Below are 15,693 nucleotides of genomic sequence, written 5' to 3'. Positions count from 1 at the left end.
CCAGTATTCTTCACTGAGCAGAAAATCTTAACTTTGATCTGATTTATCAGTTTTTTATGGGTTGAGCTTTTGGTGTCATAGCAAAGAAATCTTTGCTTTAACCAAGGTCACAAAGATTTTCTCTTATGTTTTATTCTACAAGTTTATAGTTTTAGGTTTTACATTTAGTCTATGATCCATTGAGTTAATTTTTGTATAATGTGCATGTTATAGATTGAGGTTCATATTTCTGCATCAGCATATCCAATTATTCCAGCACTATTTGTTGAAAAGATTATCTTTTCTCTATTGAATCATGTTTGCACCTTTTTCAAAACTTAACCGGCCGTAGATGTGTGTGGGTCTGTTTCTGCATCTCCATCGATCTGTGTCTGTTCTCCAAAACCACACAGTCTTGATTTCTGTAACTATCAGTGAGTTTTGAAACCAGCTAGTGTGAATGCTTCAACTTTATTCTTTTTCAGAATTGTTTTGGCTATTCTAGTTCCTTTGCCTTTCCATATAAACTTTTGAGTCAGCATATCAGTTTCCGGAAAAAAAAAATCCTTCCAGAGTACTGATTGGAATAGTTTTGAATCTATAGATTAATTTAGGGAGAATGGACCTCTCAACGCTGGGGCTCCCAACCCATGAACTGCTATCTCTTGCCATTTATTTAGGTCTTTAATTTCCTTCATCAGTGTTTTGAGGATTTCAGCATCTGAATGTCAGGCATATTTGCACCTAAGGTTTTCATGTTTTTTGGTGCTATTGTAATGGCATTGATTTTTTTAAACTTCAATTTCCAATTGTTCATTGCTAGTGTATAGAAAATACATGGGTTTCATATACTGACCTTGTATCTTGCAACCTTGCAAATCTTATTAGTTCTAGTAGCTTTTTTGTAGATTGTTTGGGATTTTCCATGTAAACAGGTATCTGTGAATAGAGATGGTTTTTTTCCTCCTTTTCAATCTGTATGCCTTTTATTTGTTTTCCTTGCCTTAGAGCACTGGATAGGAATTCCAATATAGTGTTAAACATAAGTGGTCGGAGTGGGCATCCTTGCCTTGTTCCTGATCTTTGGGGGAAAGCATTAAGTATGATAGTAGCTGTAGATGTTGAGGGGACGCCTCCAACCCATTGAGGAAGTTCCTTCCTAATTCTTGTTTCCTGAGAGTTTTAGTCATGAATAGATGTTAAATTTTGTCAAATGCTTTTTCTGTGTCAACTGAGATGATCATATTGTTTTACATTGTTTTGGGTCTTTTTGTTTTTTGCTGAGGAAGACTAGCCCAAGCTAACATCTGTTGCTAACTTTCCTCTCTTTTTGCTGAGGAAGGTTAGCCCTGAGCTAACATCTGTGCCAGTCTTGCTCTACTTTTTATTTATATGTGGGTCGCCGCCACAGCGTGGCTGACGAGTGGTGTAGGTCCATGCCTGGGATCTGAACCTGCAAACCTGAGCCGCCAAAGTAGAGTGTGCCTAACTTAACCACTACGTCTCAGGGCTGGCCCCTGTTTTACACTGGTTTTTGAATGTTGATCCAGCTTTGCATTCCTAAGGTAAATCCCACTTGGTCTTGATGTATTATCCTTTTTATGTATTGATGGGTTCAATTTGCCGGTATTTTGTTGAGAATTTTTTAGTCTGCGTGCATGATGGCTGTTGGTCTGTTTTCTTGTACTGTCTTTGTCTGGTGTTGTTATCAGGATGATGGTAGCCTCATAAAATGAGTTAGGAGTGTTGTTCCTCTTGTGTTTTCTAGAAGATACTGTGTAGAATCAGTATTATTTCTGCCTCAATGTTTGGTAAATTTACCAGTGAAACCTCTCTTCATTTTTTTCTCTCTCTTTTAACTCAATCCATCTTTTTCCTATTTGCATAGGAGATGTATATATTTTTAAACAAACCATATTATACTGCCCAACAGGCTGTCAATCTTCATTATATGTATTTGCAAATTCACCTACTTGCTCAAATTTACTTGTCTCACTGGCTAGGGTGGGCTTCAGATTCAACCATCAACACCCCTCCCACAGAAGCCTTCCAAGTGGTGTGTGGTTCTGTGCTGCTCTTGCATTGCGTGAGGACAGCAGCTTTAGGGGTGGAAGAGGCCCCTCTAAAAGATGTCAGTCCTGTTCTTTCCTCTTTAACAGACAGCAGGGTTAGGTGACTCACCTGTGGTTCTCTAGGCCCCACCGTGAGAGCCAGACTTCCAGTGCCGGCACCGCAGGCTCTAACACACTTGTGTCGTTGAGACTTTTCTAGGCTGGTCTGGGAATCCCTCCTCTGTGGAAGGTGGAAATCATCCACGTTACAAATGAGATTGTAAAGCTCCAGGAGACTTAGGGCTGCCTGTTAGTGAGGACAAAGGAGACAGTTAGGATGACAGGTGGAGCAAACTGAAGTGTGTCTCAGTCCCCTGGAGCAGACGACCACCCGAGACCAGGGCGCAGAGCAGGGCCTCCACCCATGTGGCCCAGTGTTGGGGGACTGCTGATGTAGAAGAGGCGGCTCTCCCCTCTGACACTTCTGACGGGATAAGGAAGTGATGAGATGATGCTGAGAAACTGGAGCTTAAAGAGTCAGCTGCAGGGTTTTCCGGTCCAGACAGAACAGCAGAGCCAGCCCAGGAGCTGGCCCTGACGTGGGCTCTGTTCTCTGCAGGTCCTGTCTCTGGACACAAACATCACAAACCAGGTGAACAAGCTGAACCGGGACCTGCTCCGCCTGGTGGACGTCGGCGAGTTCTCAGAGGAGGCCCAATTCCAAGACCCCTGCCGCTCCTACGTGCTCCCTGAGGTCATCTGCCACAGCTGTAACTTCTGCCGAGACTTGGACTTGTGCAAAGACCCTTCTTTCTCTCAGGTGGGCCACTTCCCACAGGCCCCTCACTGGTAGGTTCTGAACATCCAGGCCTCAGGTGATAAAGAGAGGTCCTGCAGCGCCTCCTCTCAAGTGACCCACCTCGAGAGCCCCTGCCAGCTTTGATGTGAATTAGAAACAGGCACCCTTTTTTTAAGCCACTCAACTGCCATACACCAGAACACTATCCTGAAGGCATGTGAGTGGTGATAATGGTGGTGTGAGTGTGCTGTGGAGCTGTGGGCCTGCAGCCACACGCGGTAACGCACCTCTCACCCGAGACCCCTCCTCTCTCCAGTCCCTTCTCAATGCTGGGGTCTTCTCAGCTGGTGTGGAAACGTGGCTGAGGAAGGCTGAGCAGAGGGATGACCTGATCTCTTTTCTTTGCCTAGGATGGGGCCGTGTTGCCTCAGTGGCTCTGCTCCAACTGTCAGATCGCCTATGACTCGTCAGTCATCGAGATGGCCCTGGTGGAAGCCCTGCAGAAGAAGCTGATGGCCTTCACTCTGCAGGACCTGGTGGGCAGTAGGGCCCAGTACTGGGGGGCTTTGCTCCACCCCAGCCTACCCCTCCATTTGACGGAGGGTTTCTTGATAAGCGATTTGCACCCATGGGCAGTTAGGGGTCAGGCCTCATCCACAAGCCCAGTTGACTCATTCTTACAGCATTTATTGGGCACCTACAGAGGCCAAGTGCTGGCTTCATGGACCTTTCATTCTAGTGGAGGGAGATAGACAGTAAAGAGGATAGTGTGTAAGTGGTGGTAAGTGTAAAGAGAACAAACAGGGAGTGTGTGTGTATGTGAGAAAGAGGGAGGTATTCACCATTAGGTGGAGGGGCAGTCTCACTGAGAGGGGACATCTCAGCAAAGACCTGAGGGAGGTGTTGGGGTCTGGGCAGAGAACAGCGGTGCCCGGTGGGACCGGGGAGCCCCAGGGAGTGTGTAGGGGTGAGGGAGCCCCTGGGACTCAGAGTCAAGGGTGAGGTGCCCACTCTGAGGGTGCTGGGAAGCAGCCGGCTTGTTTGGATGAAGCCTGTTACAAAGTCTTGAATTTTATTCATAGTTGAGGTAAAGGCCATGGGGACCAGGGAGGGCCCGTCGGGTGCGTTCACTGAGTGACTAGCTGGCACTGGCCTGGGTAGGGGAGGCTCCTGACCAGGGCTGCTCCTTGTTTCAGATCTGCCTGAAGTGCCGGGGTGTGAAGGAGACCAACATGCCTGTGTACTGTGACTGTGCCGGGGGCTTCACCCTCACCATCCACACTAAGGTGAGGGCTCCCATGGGCAGTGACCCTGCTGCCCCTTTTCCCATTTGCCCTGTCTGACCCTTGCCCATATCTGCTTCTCTCCCTACACGCCCAGGCCTCAGCCTTGCGTCCTTGCACCTCCTCTGGGACTGGGTCTCACTGCAACTGGTCATGTCTGCAGGTCTTCATGGAGCAGATTGGAATCTTCCGGAACATTGCCCAGCACTATGGCATGTCGTATCTCATGGAGTCTCTGGAGTGGCTGCTGCAGAAGAACCCCCAGCTGGGCCATTAGCAAGCCGAGCAGTGTCCTGACTTCCCAAACTCATCACCACATCTAGGACCCGGCACCAAGGAAAACAATCCTCAGAGAGCTTTTGGGGAGTGGGTCATGCAGGCCAGAAGAAGCACGGACCAGCCAGAGCAGGAAGTGGCTTTGCCTCCAAGTTCCATGGGTCCCCCAGGCTTGGTCAGGGCAGGCCACTGTGGGCCCAAGAAACGTCTCCAGCGAGGGATTATTTCCCACTAAGTAAACTGTGTGGCCTCTGCTGCTGCTGCACAGCCCTCCCCGCAGCCCCTGCCCTTCCCACCCTCTTCTCTGCGACCCCAAGGTGCCCTTGGGGGTCGTCTGTTAGAGACGAATCTCTGAGGGTGGCTGGAGGCCAGACCAGGGTGAGGTGACACCCACGTGGGAGTCTGCAGCCCCTGCTCTCTAGTCACTTCTTACCACAGAGAAATGCTGTCCTGCAGCCTCACGCCAGCAGGATGTGGGCCAGTTCCAGGGAATCCACACCTGATCCTGTGGGGACCTGGGTGTCTTTCCTATAAGTTTCTGGGACTTGGGCTTCTTTGTGGAGACTTCCCAATCAGAGCAGAGTCTGTGAGGGTGTCTGCATCACAGCGCAATTACCTTGTCTGCAGCAGTGAGGCCCAGAATCTGGGTATGGGTTGGGGGGGCCCAGGAGGAGGAGGGTCTCAGACCTGGGCTTCTCACACCAGGGCTTGGCCACAGCCGTGGGCCGGCCCAGGTGTGGCACCCCTGCCCTCGGAACCTGTGTGTGCTGTGAGGAAGGCCCACCCTGGCCCACTCCGCTCTCTGACTGCAGCAGGGAGCCTGTGGGCCCAGGGGGAGGCAGACGCACACCAGTTATCACGAACTTTAACATCATATGTTAGCACCTGGATTTTAGGAAAATATTTCTTTACCAACGAGATTTTAAGTTCGTTCCTTCAGCTCTGAGGGGTTGGGGTGGGAGGGGGAAAACAGCAACAGCAACTTTGTCAGGTTTGAGGCAGTTCTGTTCTTGCTTCTCAGCCTCAGGGATCTGTCCAAGACCTCTGACCCCATGAGCCTGCCCGACCTCCAACGGCTGAGCAGGGCACCCAGGCTCAGGGTTTGCAGTCCGAGGCAAAGAGGGTCTGTTAGGGCTGTGGCCCCTTTAAAATGGGACACATACAGCAGCTTATTCAGAGAGCCCTGTCGCTGCACAGAAACGTGGGACCACATGCTCACCTGGCTCTCCCTTTGGTGGGGGCTGGGAGAGGGGAATGGGCAGGCTGGGGAGTCTGCTTTCCCGAGACCTTCGGAAGCCTTTGCTGAGCACTCGCTTCAGCGTCCATCCTGTCGTCAGCCCCAAGACATAAGACCAACTCTGTGTACCTCACTTTTAACTAACTGCGACTAGAAGCAGAAAAAGAAAAATGGCCAAATTGGCAAGGCAACAAATGTTAAATGTGAACCATAAACTCAAACCCCAAACAGGTACCTCACGGGAAGCCCCTGGTATGCTGGGGAGCCACACTGTTGGCTCTGAGCCTGGTTTAAATTCATCCTTGCTGTTTAATTTTTCTGAGCATCACTCAGTTACACTTCGAGTTTTATGTTTCTTGAGGTTTTTACTGTGTGCATGTTTGTGCAAGGCGCCTCGGTCTCTGGAAGGAAGGAAGACTAAATAGCTAACGTCTGCCCATCCGGGTGCGTTGGTCCCTGGGCACCGCTCGCCGGGTGCATCCAGGCCCAGTGGCCACAAGAAACCTGATGCTGCCTGGAAGGTGGACGGAGCCCTCAGCCCCCAGATGGAGGTCAAATCAAATTAGGGCCGGTGGGGAGGAGGACTTAAACGAGGCTTCCTGGAAGTGAAGCTGACGTCCCAGGGGAGTATGGAGGGGCACAGAGATGGGGCCGGGTGTGTACCTCCCCTGAACACTGCACTGCAGTCCCTGCAGCAGGACCGGGGGGTGCCGGGCGCCCAGCCATCTCTGCAGCTCCCAGCTGTTCCCTCAGAGGCCAGTTTAGGGACTGGGGGCATTTGGGGCCAGTGGAGGGCCCCAGGGTCACTTTCATGTTTAGGAATGGGAAACCTGAGCCCCTGGCTCTGATTCTTGAGCTGCAGTGCAGCCCCAACTGGAAAAGCCAGTTTCTTCAAAACTAGAGCTGGGTCTCTGAGCCAGAGCCTGAGGAAGGTGACAGATGCAGCCGGTGTCGCAAGGACTGAAGGGTCTGCAGGGGTGGCTGGGTGGGGGCTTCCTTGTGTTTGCTGGCTCCAGCCAGTAGTGCCAGCCCACTTGGCGGGGGTGAGCAAGTGGGGTGGCCAGCTCTGGCTACCTGCCAACATTCAGATGGGATCCCGGGGCTGGTGTGGGGTCTGAACCCTCCTTACCCCTGACCTTGGGAGTGATGAGATCACAGGGTGGATGATCTTTGTGAGGTACTGGGAGCGTGCCGCCTCAGACCTGCACACTTGCCATAGCTGTGGGATAAACCACTGTCCAGCCAAGTTCTGGTGCACATCAGAGCAGGGCCTGGCCAGACAGGCACCAGGTGGAGCCACTAAATGTAATCACCATTGTAGCATCCAAGGATGCAGTAACCAGATTACCCGCAGGCCTGACATGGCTGGTGCCAGCACCCCACACTCCTCTGACCTTGTCCTGCCCTGTCCATACCCTTTGCCCAGCACCAGATTCCTGCTCCCGCCTGTGCCCTCGTTTTAGGTCTCAGAACCTGGATGGGTGTTCGGGTTTAAGAGCCAGTGAAACCTAAGCTTTCTTTGAATACAGCTCTCATCTCCCTCCTGGTTTTCCTCCTCGAGAGTCACAACTATCCTTTTCCCATGTTTTGAGCTTTGGGGTCTGGGATGACCCCTGCAGGAAGCTGGTAAATGCACTAACAGGTGGATGCTGGGATGAGTCCTGGGGTCTTCCTCGTGTACTTGGCCTCTGTCCCCCACTTCCAGTGGCCCCCTTGTCAGACATGACTGTAACCTGGCCAGGTGTGGGGGGCAGCAGGCATGCCTGCCCCTTTTGCACCCAGGCTGGTTAGAGGGGAGATAGCAAGGATGGGGACCCACAACTGCACATTTGTCTTCAGGGCCTCAAGATGCTCTTCCCCAAAAATGAGGCCAAAGGTTCTGGTCACAGGTTTATTTGGTTCTGGACGTGATTTTTTAGCAAAGGGTCTGAGCAGGGGTGGGTGGGCCCCTTCCCAGTGTTCCCAGGCTGAGTGGATGGGGAAGGGCCAGGAGCCTGCGGGAAGGTCAGCCAGGAGGAGGAGGCAGGAACTTGCCCCTCTCTGCAGGCTGGGAATGCTGGGGGCCCCTGACTGCCCCCTTCCTGTTAGCCCACTGCCTGGTTGCATGGGCATCCTTGGTTCCCGGTTTCCTGGAGACATGGGGTGCATAGGCAGGGCCCCAGGTCTGCTGTGTGAGTCTGAGCTGGGGGCTGTGTCTTGGAGCTGCAGACTTCAGGGGCCTGCCAGGCCCAGGTGTTCAGTGCAGCATGATGGAAGGTGGAGGTCCGGCTCAGAGCTGGGCCAAACCTCGAGGGTCCATGAGTGCAGGGTCCTGTTGGGAATGCTTGGAGGCACAAAGCTCTGGTCCTGCACTCTGCTCGGGAGCATCCACCATCTGCTCGGAGGGGGTAAATGTGGGGCGAGGCTGTGGGGGCAGGGCGGCCAGGGCCTGGCTTGGCCCCTTGTCCTGCGGTCTGCCCACCCGGCCTGGTTCTGCAGAGCCAGGACAGGGTGGAGGAGGGGCCTGGCCCAAAACAAAGGCCAAGGTCACCGGCCAGCTACCTGAGGAGTGCCTTGGTGTACACACCTTGTCGAATTTCTTATGGCTGTAGATCTTGTTTTTGTTCATGAATGTTAGCAAGATCCAGTCGCACAGGAAAGAGCCCTGAGGCCAGCAAGACCGATGCGTAAGGGCCAGGCAGGCTCCCATGCTCCTACCCCCAAACCCCATTGAGCATTCCTTACCACCCCGATGGAGGTCAGTGCTGTGGCCAGATTAATGATGGTGGGAATCAGGCTGAACTTCCCTGCCTGGGAAGAAGACGCTGCCTTAGGCGGCTGGGTCTGGGAGAAATGGGGCCCAAGGGAGGGGTGGGGAGATGGAGGCCATGCCAGCTCAGTCCTGGCCAGCTGAATCCCAGGTGGGCAGGGCAGGCGGGCTTACCTGTCCGTGCACAATGACGTCGATGCGGATCCCATAGGCTTTGATGAGTGTGCGGGCAGTGCTGCCGTTTACCTTGTAATACTTGGCAAACCTGGGGCGGAATGACCCGATGCCGGAGCCCTGGCTGCCCGACCCTGAGGAGTATGGCCACCCGTCGCCCAAGGGGGGCAGCTCCAAGACTCCACTGACGGCTGGCATCTTTGCCTTTGGCCTTCTGCCCTGTGAGCTCCTGGAGCTGCCACAACCCCGGCAGACAAGGACTCAGGCGTCCCAAGGCCAAGGTACCTGAAGTTGTAGCCAGATGAGGCTGGGATATGCTTGGGGTCGAGCCTCCGAAAGGAGTACTTGGGGTTGCACTTCAGTGGCGAAAGGTCCAGGTCACAGTCCCAGTTGATAATGACCCCAATGACGCCACCCTGCCCAGAAGTGGACACAGACTGGTCAGGGAGGGCACACAGAAGACCCTTAATAGCCTTGGGGGCCACCCTGAGGCTGTGCGTGGGGTGTGGTTAGGATACCCGGGGCAGCTCAGGGCCGAGAGCCAGCGGGACTTGGTGAATGTCCCCCTTCCAAAGTATAAGGGGATGCTAGTGGCCAGCCATGTGACCAGGAGTCAATAATTTAGTAGGAGCCATGCACACCCACATGGGTTGGCCGGTCATGTTTCTCTTCCTGTGCCCAAGCAGGTCCAGGGCTGGCCAAGACTGCAAAGGGACTCGGCTGTGCAAGTAGGGTGTGAAGGTAGGAGCCAGGACTGGAAGGAGAGCTCTCCCTCCCTCTCCCTCACCGCCCCCTCACCGTGTGTGCCAGCTCCGTGAAGTTTTCCCCTGCCTGCTCCACTATGAAGCCCAGCTTGAAAATGGGGCAGTAGAGATCCGAGACCTCATGGAATGTGCAGCGTTTCAGGTAGCCATCCTTCCGGTTCTCAATGTTGCCCCTAAGGATAGGGCCCAGCAGCATCAGGTGGGGAGGGGGCAGAAGCTGCATCCCCTCTCAACAGTGCATTCCCAGGAGGAGCTCCCATTCCCAGCCTGACCCATCACCACCTCCTGCTGGCTCTTACTTAGAGAACTGGAATTTGGGGTAGTGGATGCTGTTCTTGATGAGGATGGTGAAATTTGGGGCCATCTTACCGAGGAATTGGCTGAGGAGGCACAGACCGGGTGTTTAGTCTCCCCTCGCCCTGCACTGCTCCCATCCCCACTCCACCCCCACTCCCAGCAGCCCCGGCCGGCTGTGGTCAATAAGCAGAAAGGAACAAGGCAGACTCGCGCTGGGGTGGAAGCTGGGTCCCAGGTGGGGTCGGGGGCACTGGGCGCGCACACCTGACAGAGGCCCCATCTTCCACCGGGCACCAGGCGGACACCTCACAGGTCTGGGAGGCCCCGTGGTAGTAGGGGACGCAGCGCCCAGTCCGCACGCCTGCAGTGGACACCGCTCAGGTGTGAGGCACCCCCGGGCTCGCTCGGCCCCCCACCCCCCGCCGCTGGCATACACTGACCATTTCCTAGCATGTCCAGCTGTCCAGCCACGCAGTCTTCATCCGAGTCGCAGGTGGCGTTGTTGACTCTCATACTCTAGGGAGGAGAGAGCTCGGTCAGGGCCCACACTTTGCTCCAAGCACAGCTCGGGCCGCGCAGCCCACCAGGCAGGACCCTCCCTCCAGCCCAGCTCTGCCTCGGACCCGCCTCACCTCCGGGCAGGTTCCGAGCGTCTGCAAGCGGGTGACCTCGATCCTGGTGATGATGCTGAACACGCTGCCCCCCTGGGCCCAGAAAGAGGGGACGGTCGGCCGGCGGGGACAGCTCGGCCCCCCTCCGTCCCACCCTGGGAGAGCGGGGCGTGGGCGCACCTCGGGGGGCTTCACGTACTCCTCCACGTCCCACACTTTGTGCTCGGACGAGGTGATGCCCTTCACCTTGGTGATGACGGAGCTTTCGGGGCCCGTCTCGCTGTCCTGGTAGCCCTTCTGCACGATGAACACGTACCTGTGGGGCGGGCAGCGCCGGCTCTGGGGAGACCCCGGGACGGCTCGGCGGGGCCGGGGCTGCGTCACCGCCTCTCGGCGGCCCGGGCGGCTCTGGGCGACCCCGCGTTCTCGGCCCCCTGAGCCCCGGCGGCCGCTAGATTCTTTTCGGCCCCAGCCCAGAGCCGCCCCCTCCCCGCGGGCACCGTGCGCGCCCCTCCCGCGCCCCTCCGGCGGGGCCCCCGGCACCCCCGGCCCGCGCGCCCACCACACGAAGTAGAGCAGGATGAGCAGCTGCACGGCGCGGTACACGACGCCGAGGCGCCGGTTCTTCACCACGATCACCTTGGGCGTCTCGTAGTCCCAGAACGCGGACCAGCAGCCCCGGGCCAGGCGCCGGGCCGTCCCCGCGGTGGGCTTGGGCTGCGCGGCCGCCATGGCCCCGCCGCGCGGAACTCGGGAGGGCCGGGCCGCGGCAGGACCCACGGCCTGGGGGCTGGCGGGGGGCTCCGGGGCGCCGCCTCCACGGGCGTGGCCTCGCGCGCCCCGCCCCGCCCCGCCCCGCCTCGAGTGCGTCCCCCCCAGGTCGGGTCCCCGGCGCGCGGGGGTGCAAGGCGAGGACACCCAGCGCACCTGGCAGGTGTCGTCAGGTGGGGCCCCGAGCGCCGGGATGCTGCTCCGGGGGGCGTGAGGAGGGACCGAGGCCCGCGCGTCCCCGGGGGAGGACACCGTGAGTCCGGGCGAGGTGCGGCGAGGGCGCGCTTCCTTAAAATGCGGGAGGAAGACGCGGCCCAGCGCCGGCCACCTCGGCGTCGCTACGGGTGTCTGATGGGCGGCGCGCGCTAACCCGAAGGGCGATTCTATTTGGATGTTTTTTCCAGCTTTGTTGAGATACAATCGACTTGTAACTGTGTGAGTTTAAAGTGTATGGGATGACTTCCGAGGGGCCGTCCTTGACTCCTGCCCGCCGTTCGCCAAAGCTCAGCAAAGGCACCCCTGCCCCGGGTTCCGACAAAACCCAGGACCCTTTCTTTGCCCAGACGGGCCTCCTGTTTTCATCCAGACACGTCGGAGCCGCTCGGCTCTGCGCCTTCCTCTCCCAGGACTTCGGCAGTGGCTCCCAGCTCTATGCTTTTATCCACTTCCACCTGTTTCATTTTTCTTTGCCACCTGAAGATTGTTTTTTGTTTTTTAAAAGATTTTATTTTTTCCTTTTTCTCCCCAAAGCCCCCAGTACATAGTTATGTACTTTTAGTTGTGGGTCCTTCCAGCTGTGGCATGTGGGACGTGGCCTCAGCGTGGCTTGATGAGCGGTGCCATGTCCGCGCCCAGAATTCGAACCAGCGAAACCCTGGGCCACCGAGGCAGAGCGTGCAAACTTAACCTCTCGGCCGTGGGACCGGCCCCATGAAGATTGCTTTTTAAAAAAAAAACTTTTTATATCTCCAGCCCCACCTCATTATTTTGCAGCAAATCCCAGACGTCATAGTATTTCACAAAACGATAAATTTTTTAGACTTTTTTTAGGTGAAATTCACATAGCATCTAATAACCATTTTAACGAACAATTGTTGAGTGAACAATTCAGTGAAATTTGGTACATTGACAATGTAGCGCAACCACCATTATCTACTTCCAAAACATTTTCATCATCCCCAAATAAAACTCTATACCCAATAAGCATCATTCCCCCATCCCCCTTCCTTTCATACACTGGCAACCACCAATCTACTTTCTGTCTCTATGGATGTATCTATTTTGGATATTTCATATAATGGAATCATACAATATTTGTCATTTTGTGTCTGGCTTCTTTCAGTTGCATAATGTTTTCAAGGTCCATCCCAGTTGTAGCATGTGTCAGTACTTTATTCCTTTTTATGGCAGAATAATATTCCATTGTATAGATATTCCACAATTTATTCATTGTTGATAGACATTTGGATTATTTCCGCCTATTGGCTATTTGACTAGTGCTGCTATAAACATTTGTGTACAAGTATTTGTTTGAACACCTGTTTCAATCCTTTGGGGTATATGCCTAGGAGTGGAGTTTCTGGGTCGTATGGTAATTCTGTTTAACTGTTTGAGGAACTGCCCAACTGTTTTCCAAGCAGCTGAACCATTTTACATCCCAATCAGCAACGTACAAGGGTTCCAGTTTCTATATATCCTTGGCAACACATGTTATTTTCCACTCATTTGGTTATTGCCATCTTAGTGGATGTAAGAGAATAAATAATTTCTTTGGGTAAATGTCTATTCACTCATTTTTAAATTAGGTTATTTGTCTTTTTGTGGTTCAGTTGTAAGAATTCTGTATATATTTTGAATATTAGACCCTTATCAGATATATGATTTGCAAACATTTTTCCCATTGTAGGTTGTCTTTTCACTTTCTTAATAATATCTTTTGATGCACAAAAGTTTTTAATTTTGATGAAGTTCAGTTTATTTTTTTCTTTTGTTGTTTGTGCTTTTGGTGTCATTTCTAAGAATCCATTGACAAATTCAAGGTCATGAAGATTTACCCCTGTGTTCTTCTAAGAGTAATGGTTTTAGCTGTTATATTTAAAGATTTTATTTTTCCTTTTTCTCCCCAAAGCGGTGGGTCCTTCTAGTTGTGGCATGTAGGACACCACCTCAGCGTGGCCTGGTGAGTGGTGCCATGTCCGCGCCCAGGATCCAAACCAGCGAAACCCTGGGCCGCCGCCGCAGAGCGCACGAACTTAACCACTCAGCCATGGGGCCGGCCCCATAGCTGTTATATTTAGATTGTTGATCCATTTTGAGTTAATTTTGCATGTGGTATGAGGTAGGGGTCCAACTTTATTCTTTTGCATGAGAATATCCAGTTGTCCCAGCACCATTTGTTGAAGAAACTATTCTTTACCCATTGAAGCGTCTGTCACCCATGTTGAAAATTAATTGGCCATAGACATAGAGTTTATTTCTGGACTTTCTGTTCTATTCCACTGTTCTATGTGTATACCCTTATGCCGGCATGACTGTTTTGGTAACTGTAGATTTGTAGAAAGCTTTGAAATTGGGACATGTGAGTCTTCCAACTTTGTTCTTCTTTTTCAGTACTGTTTTGGTTAATCAGTGCTCCCTGCAATTCCAAGTGGATTTAAAGGTCAGCATTATCATTTCTGCAGAAAAGGCCATTGGAATTTTGGTGGAGAGTGCACTGAATCTGTAGTCTCCTTTGGTGGAATTGCCATCTTAGCAATATTAAAGCTTCCAATCCACGGACATGGGATGCCATTCAGTTTATTTACATCTTCTTTAATTTCTTTCAGCAATGTTTTGTCACTTTTAGTATACAACTCTTTCTCCTCCTTAGTTAAATCTGTTCCTAGGTATTTTATTCTTTTGGATACTGTCGTACAGAGAATTATTTTATTTTTTTTTCCTTTTTAAAAATAATAATTAATTAATTAATTTTTTTTTCTTTTTGAGGAAGATTAGCCCTGAGCTAACATCTGCTGCCAATCCTCCTCTTTTTGCTAAGGAAGACTGACCCTGAGCTAACATCCGTGCCCATCTTCCTCCACTTTATATTTGAGACACCTACCACAGCATGGATTGCCAAGTGGTGCCACGTCCGCACCCGGGATCTGAACCCATGAACCCCAGGCCGCTGAAGTGGAACGTGCGCACTTAAGCACTGCGCCACCAGGCCGGCACAAGAGAATTATTTTTCTTAATTTCATTTTCTGATTGTTCATTGAGGGGTATAGAATTGCAACTGATTTTTGTGGATTGATCTTCCACCCTACTGCTTTGCTGAATTCATTTATTAGCTAGTAGTTTTCTTGTGGATTCCTTGGGGTTTTCTATATTTAAGATCCTGTCATCTGCAAACAGAAACAATTTTATTTTTTACTTTCTGATTTGGATGCCTTTTACTTCTTTTTCTGCCTGATTGTCCTGGCTAGAAATTTCAGTACGATGTTGGATGGCAGTGGGGAAAGCAGTCATCTTTGTCGTATTTCTGATCTGAGGGGAAAGCTTTCAATCTTTCATCATTGAGTATGATGTTAGCTGTGACTTTTTTATAAATTTCCTTTATCTTGTTGAAGAAGTTCCTATCTTTTCCTACTTTTCTAAGTGTTATCATGAAAGGGTCTTGCATTTTGTCAAAAAAAATGTCTGCATCAGTTGAGATAATCATGCATTTTTTTAACCTTCATTCTATTAATGTGGTGTCTTGCATTGTTTGATTTTCATTATTGAACCACCCTTTCATTCTTGGAATAATTCCAACTTGGTCATGATGTATGATGTTTTTAATATGCTATTGGATTTAGTTTCTAATATTGAGCATTTTTGCATCTATATTCATAAGGGATATTGGACTGCAGTTTTCTTTTCTTGTGGGGTCTTTGTTTGGCTTTGCTATCAGGAGAATCCTGGCCTCAGAGAATGAGTTAGAATGAGTTCCTTCCTCCTCAATTTCTTTGGAAGAATTTGAGAAGGATTGGTGTTAATTCTTCTTTAAATGTTAACTTTTAAAAGTTAGAAGAGGAGGGAACACATCCCAACTCATTCTATGAAGTTAGTATTACCCTGGGAGAAAACAGAAAACAAAGACATCACAAGAACAGACCAATATTCCCTATAAACATAGATGCCAAAATTCTCAACAAAATATTAGCAGACCAAAAGCTTAATTTAATATCCCAAAATTAATAGTGTCAAATACCATATTAACAAAATAAAGGATAAAAACTGCGTGATCATCTCAGTAGATTCAGAAAAAGAATTTGACAAAATCCAACACCCTTTCATGATAAAAACACTCAACAAACTGGGAATAGAAAGGAACTTTCTTAACCTGGGAAAGAGCATCTACGAAACACCCACAGCTTACATCATTCCTAATGGTGACAAACATGAGTGCTTTCTCCCTAAGATCAGGAATAAGACAAGGATGGCCTCTTGTCGCTTCTTTTCAACATTGTTCTGGAGGTTCTAGCCAAGGAAAATAGCAGGAAACTGGAAAAAATTGGAAAGAAAGAAATAAAACTATCTCTGTCTGCAGATAAAAGGATATTGTAGATAGAAAATCCTAAGGAATCCATTAAAAACTATTAGAACTAGTAAACAAGTTCAGCAAGTTTGTAGGATACAAGATCAATATGCAAAAATCAGTTATATTTACAAGGCTTGCAAT

The 15,693-nt window shown here is 51.2% G+C and overlaps 2 protein-coding genes across 7 annotated transcripts in view; one reads left to right on the top strand and one right to left on the bottom strand.

The window, feature by feature from the left end:
- Positions 1-5,969, top strand: part of POLE (DNA polymerase epsilon, catalytic subunit) — a 61,394-nt gene extending 55,425 nt beyond the window's left edge. For both annotated transcript variants that reach the window (XM_070629398.1, XM_008536358.2), the window contains exons 46-49: positions 2,650-2,850; positions 3,240-3,365; positions 4,026-4,115; positions 4,276-5,969. In XM_070629398.1, coding sequence (XP_070485499.1) covers positions 2,650-2,850; positions 3,240-3,365; positions 4,026-4,115; positions 4,276-4,389 — 531 coding nt within the window. In that variant the 3' untranslated portion in view covers positions 4,390-5,969. The remainder of the gene's footprint in view (positions 1-2,649; positions 2,851-3,239; positions 3,366-4,025; positions 4,116-4,275) is intronic.
- A 1,533-nt stretch (positions 5,970-7,502) lies between these two features.
- Positions 7,503-11,039, bottom strand: P2RX2 (purinergic receptor P2X 2). 5 transcript variants are annotated; one of them, XM_070629401.1, is made up of 12 exons: positions 10,783-11,028; positions 10,401-10,536; positions 10,242-10,313; positions 10,050-10,125; positions 9,874-9,970; positions 9,612-9,692; positions 9,347-9,485; positions 8,834-8,964; positions 8,549-8,639; positions 8,350-8,448; positions 8,192-8,269; positions 7,503-7,999 (listed from the first exon to the last, which is right to left on the bottom strand). In XM_070629401.1, exons 1-12 carry the CDS (start codon positions 10,950-10,952, stop codon positions 7,895-7,897), a joined length of 1,275 nt encoding a protein of 424 aa, XP_070485502.1. In that variant the 5' UTR covers positions 10,953-11,028; the 3' UTR covers positions 7,503-7,894. The 5 variants fall into 5 exon arrangements, with proteins under 5 accessions (XP_070485502.1, XP_070485503.1, XP_070485500.1 ...); XM_070629402.1 differs by having other exon boundaries at positions 8,350-8,415; positions 10,783-11,027; XM_070629399.1 differs by having other exon boundaries at positions 7,503-8,269; positions 10,783-11,032.
- Between the last annotated feature and the right edge of the window lie 4,654 nt (positions 11,040-15,693).

Source organism: Equus przewalskii, chromosome 7 (assembly GCF_037783145.1).
Source record: "Equus przewalskii isolate Varuska chromosome 7, EquPr2, whole genome shotgun sequence".
NCBI classification, from domain to species: domain Eukaryota; kingdom Metazoa; phylum Chordata; class Mammalia; order Perissodactyla; family Equidae; genus Equus; species Equus przewalskii.
This window is presented reverse-complemented; position numbering and strand designations above follow the sequence as displayed.

Coding starts and splice junctions, on each gene's coding strand:
- P2RX2 (XM_070629399.1), bottom strand. CDS start 10,952: ATGGCGGCCGCGCAGCCCAAGCCCACCGCGGGGACGGCCCGGCGCCTG. Junction 9,693..9,873: donor GAAGATGGGGCCTCTGTCAG/GTGTGCGCGCCC, acceptor GTGCCTCCTCAG/CCAATTCCTCGGTAAGATGG. Junction 8,270..8,349: donor CACTGACCTCCATCGGGGTG/GTAAGGAATGCT, acceptor TGCTGGCCTCAG/GGCTCTTTCCTGTGCGACTG.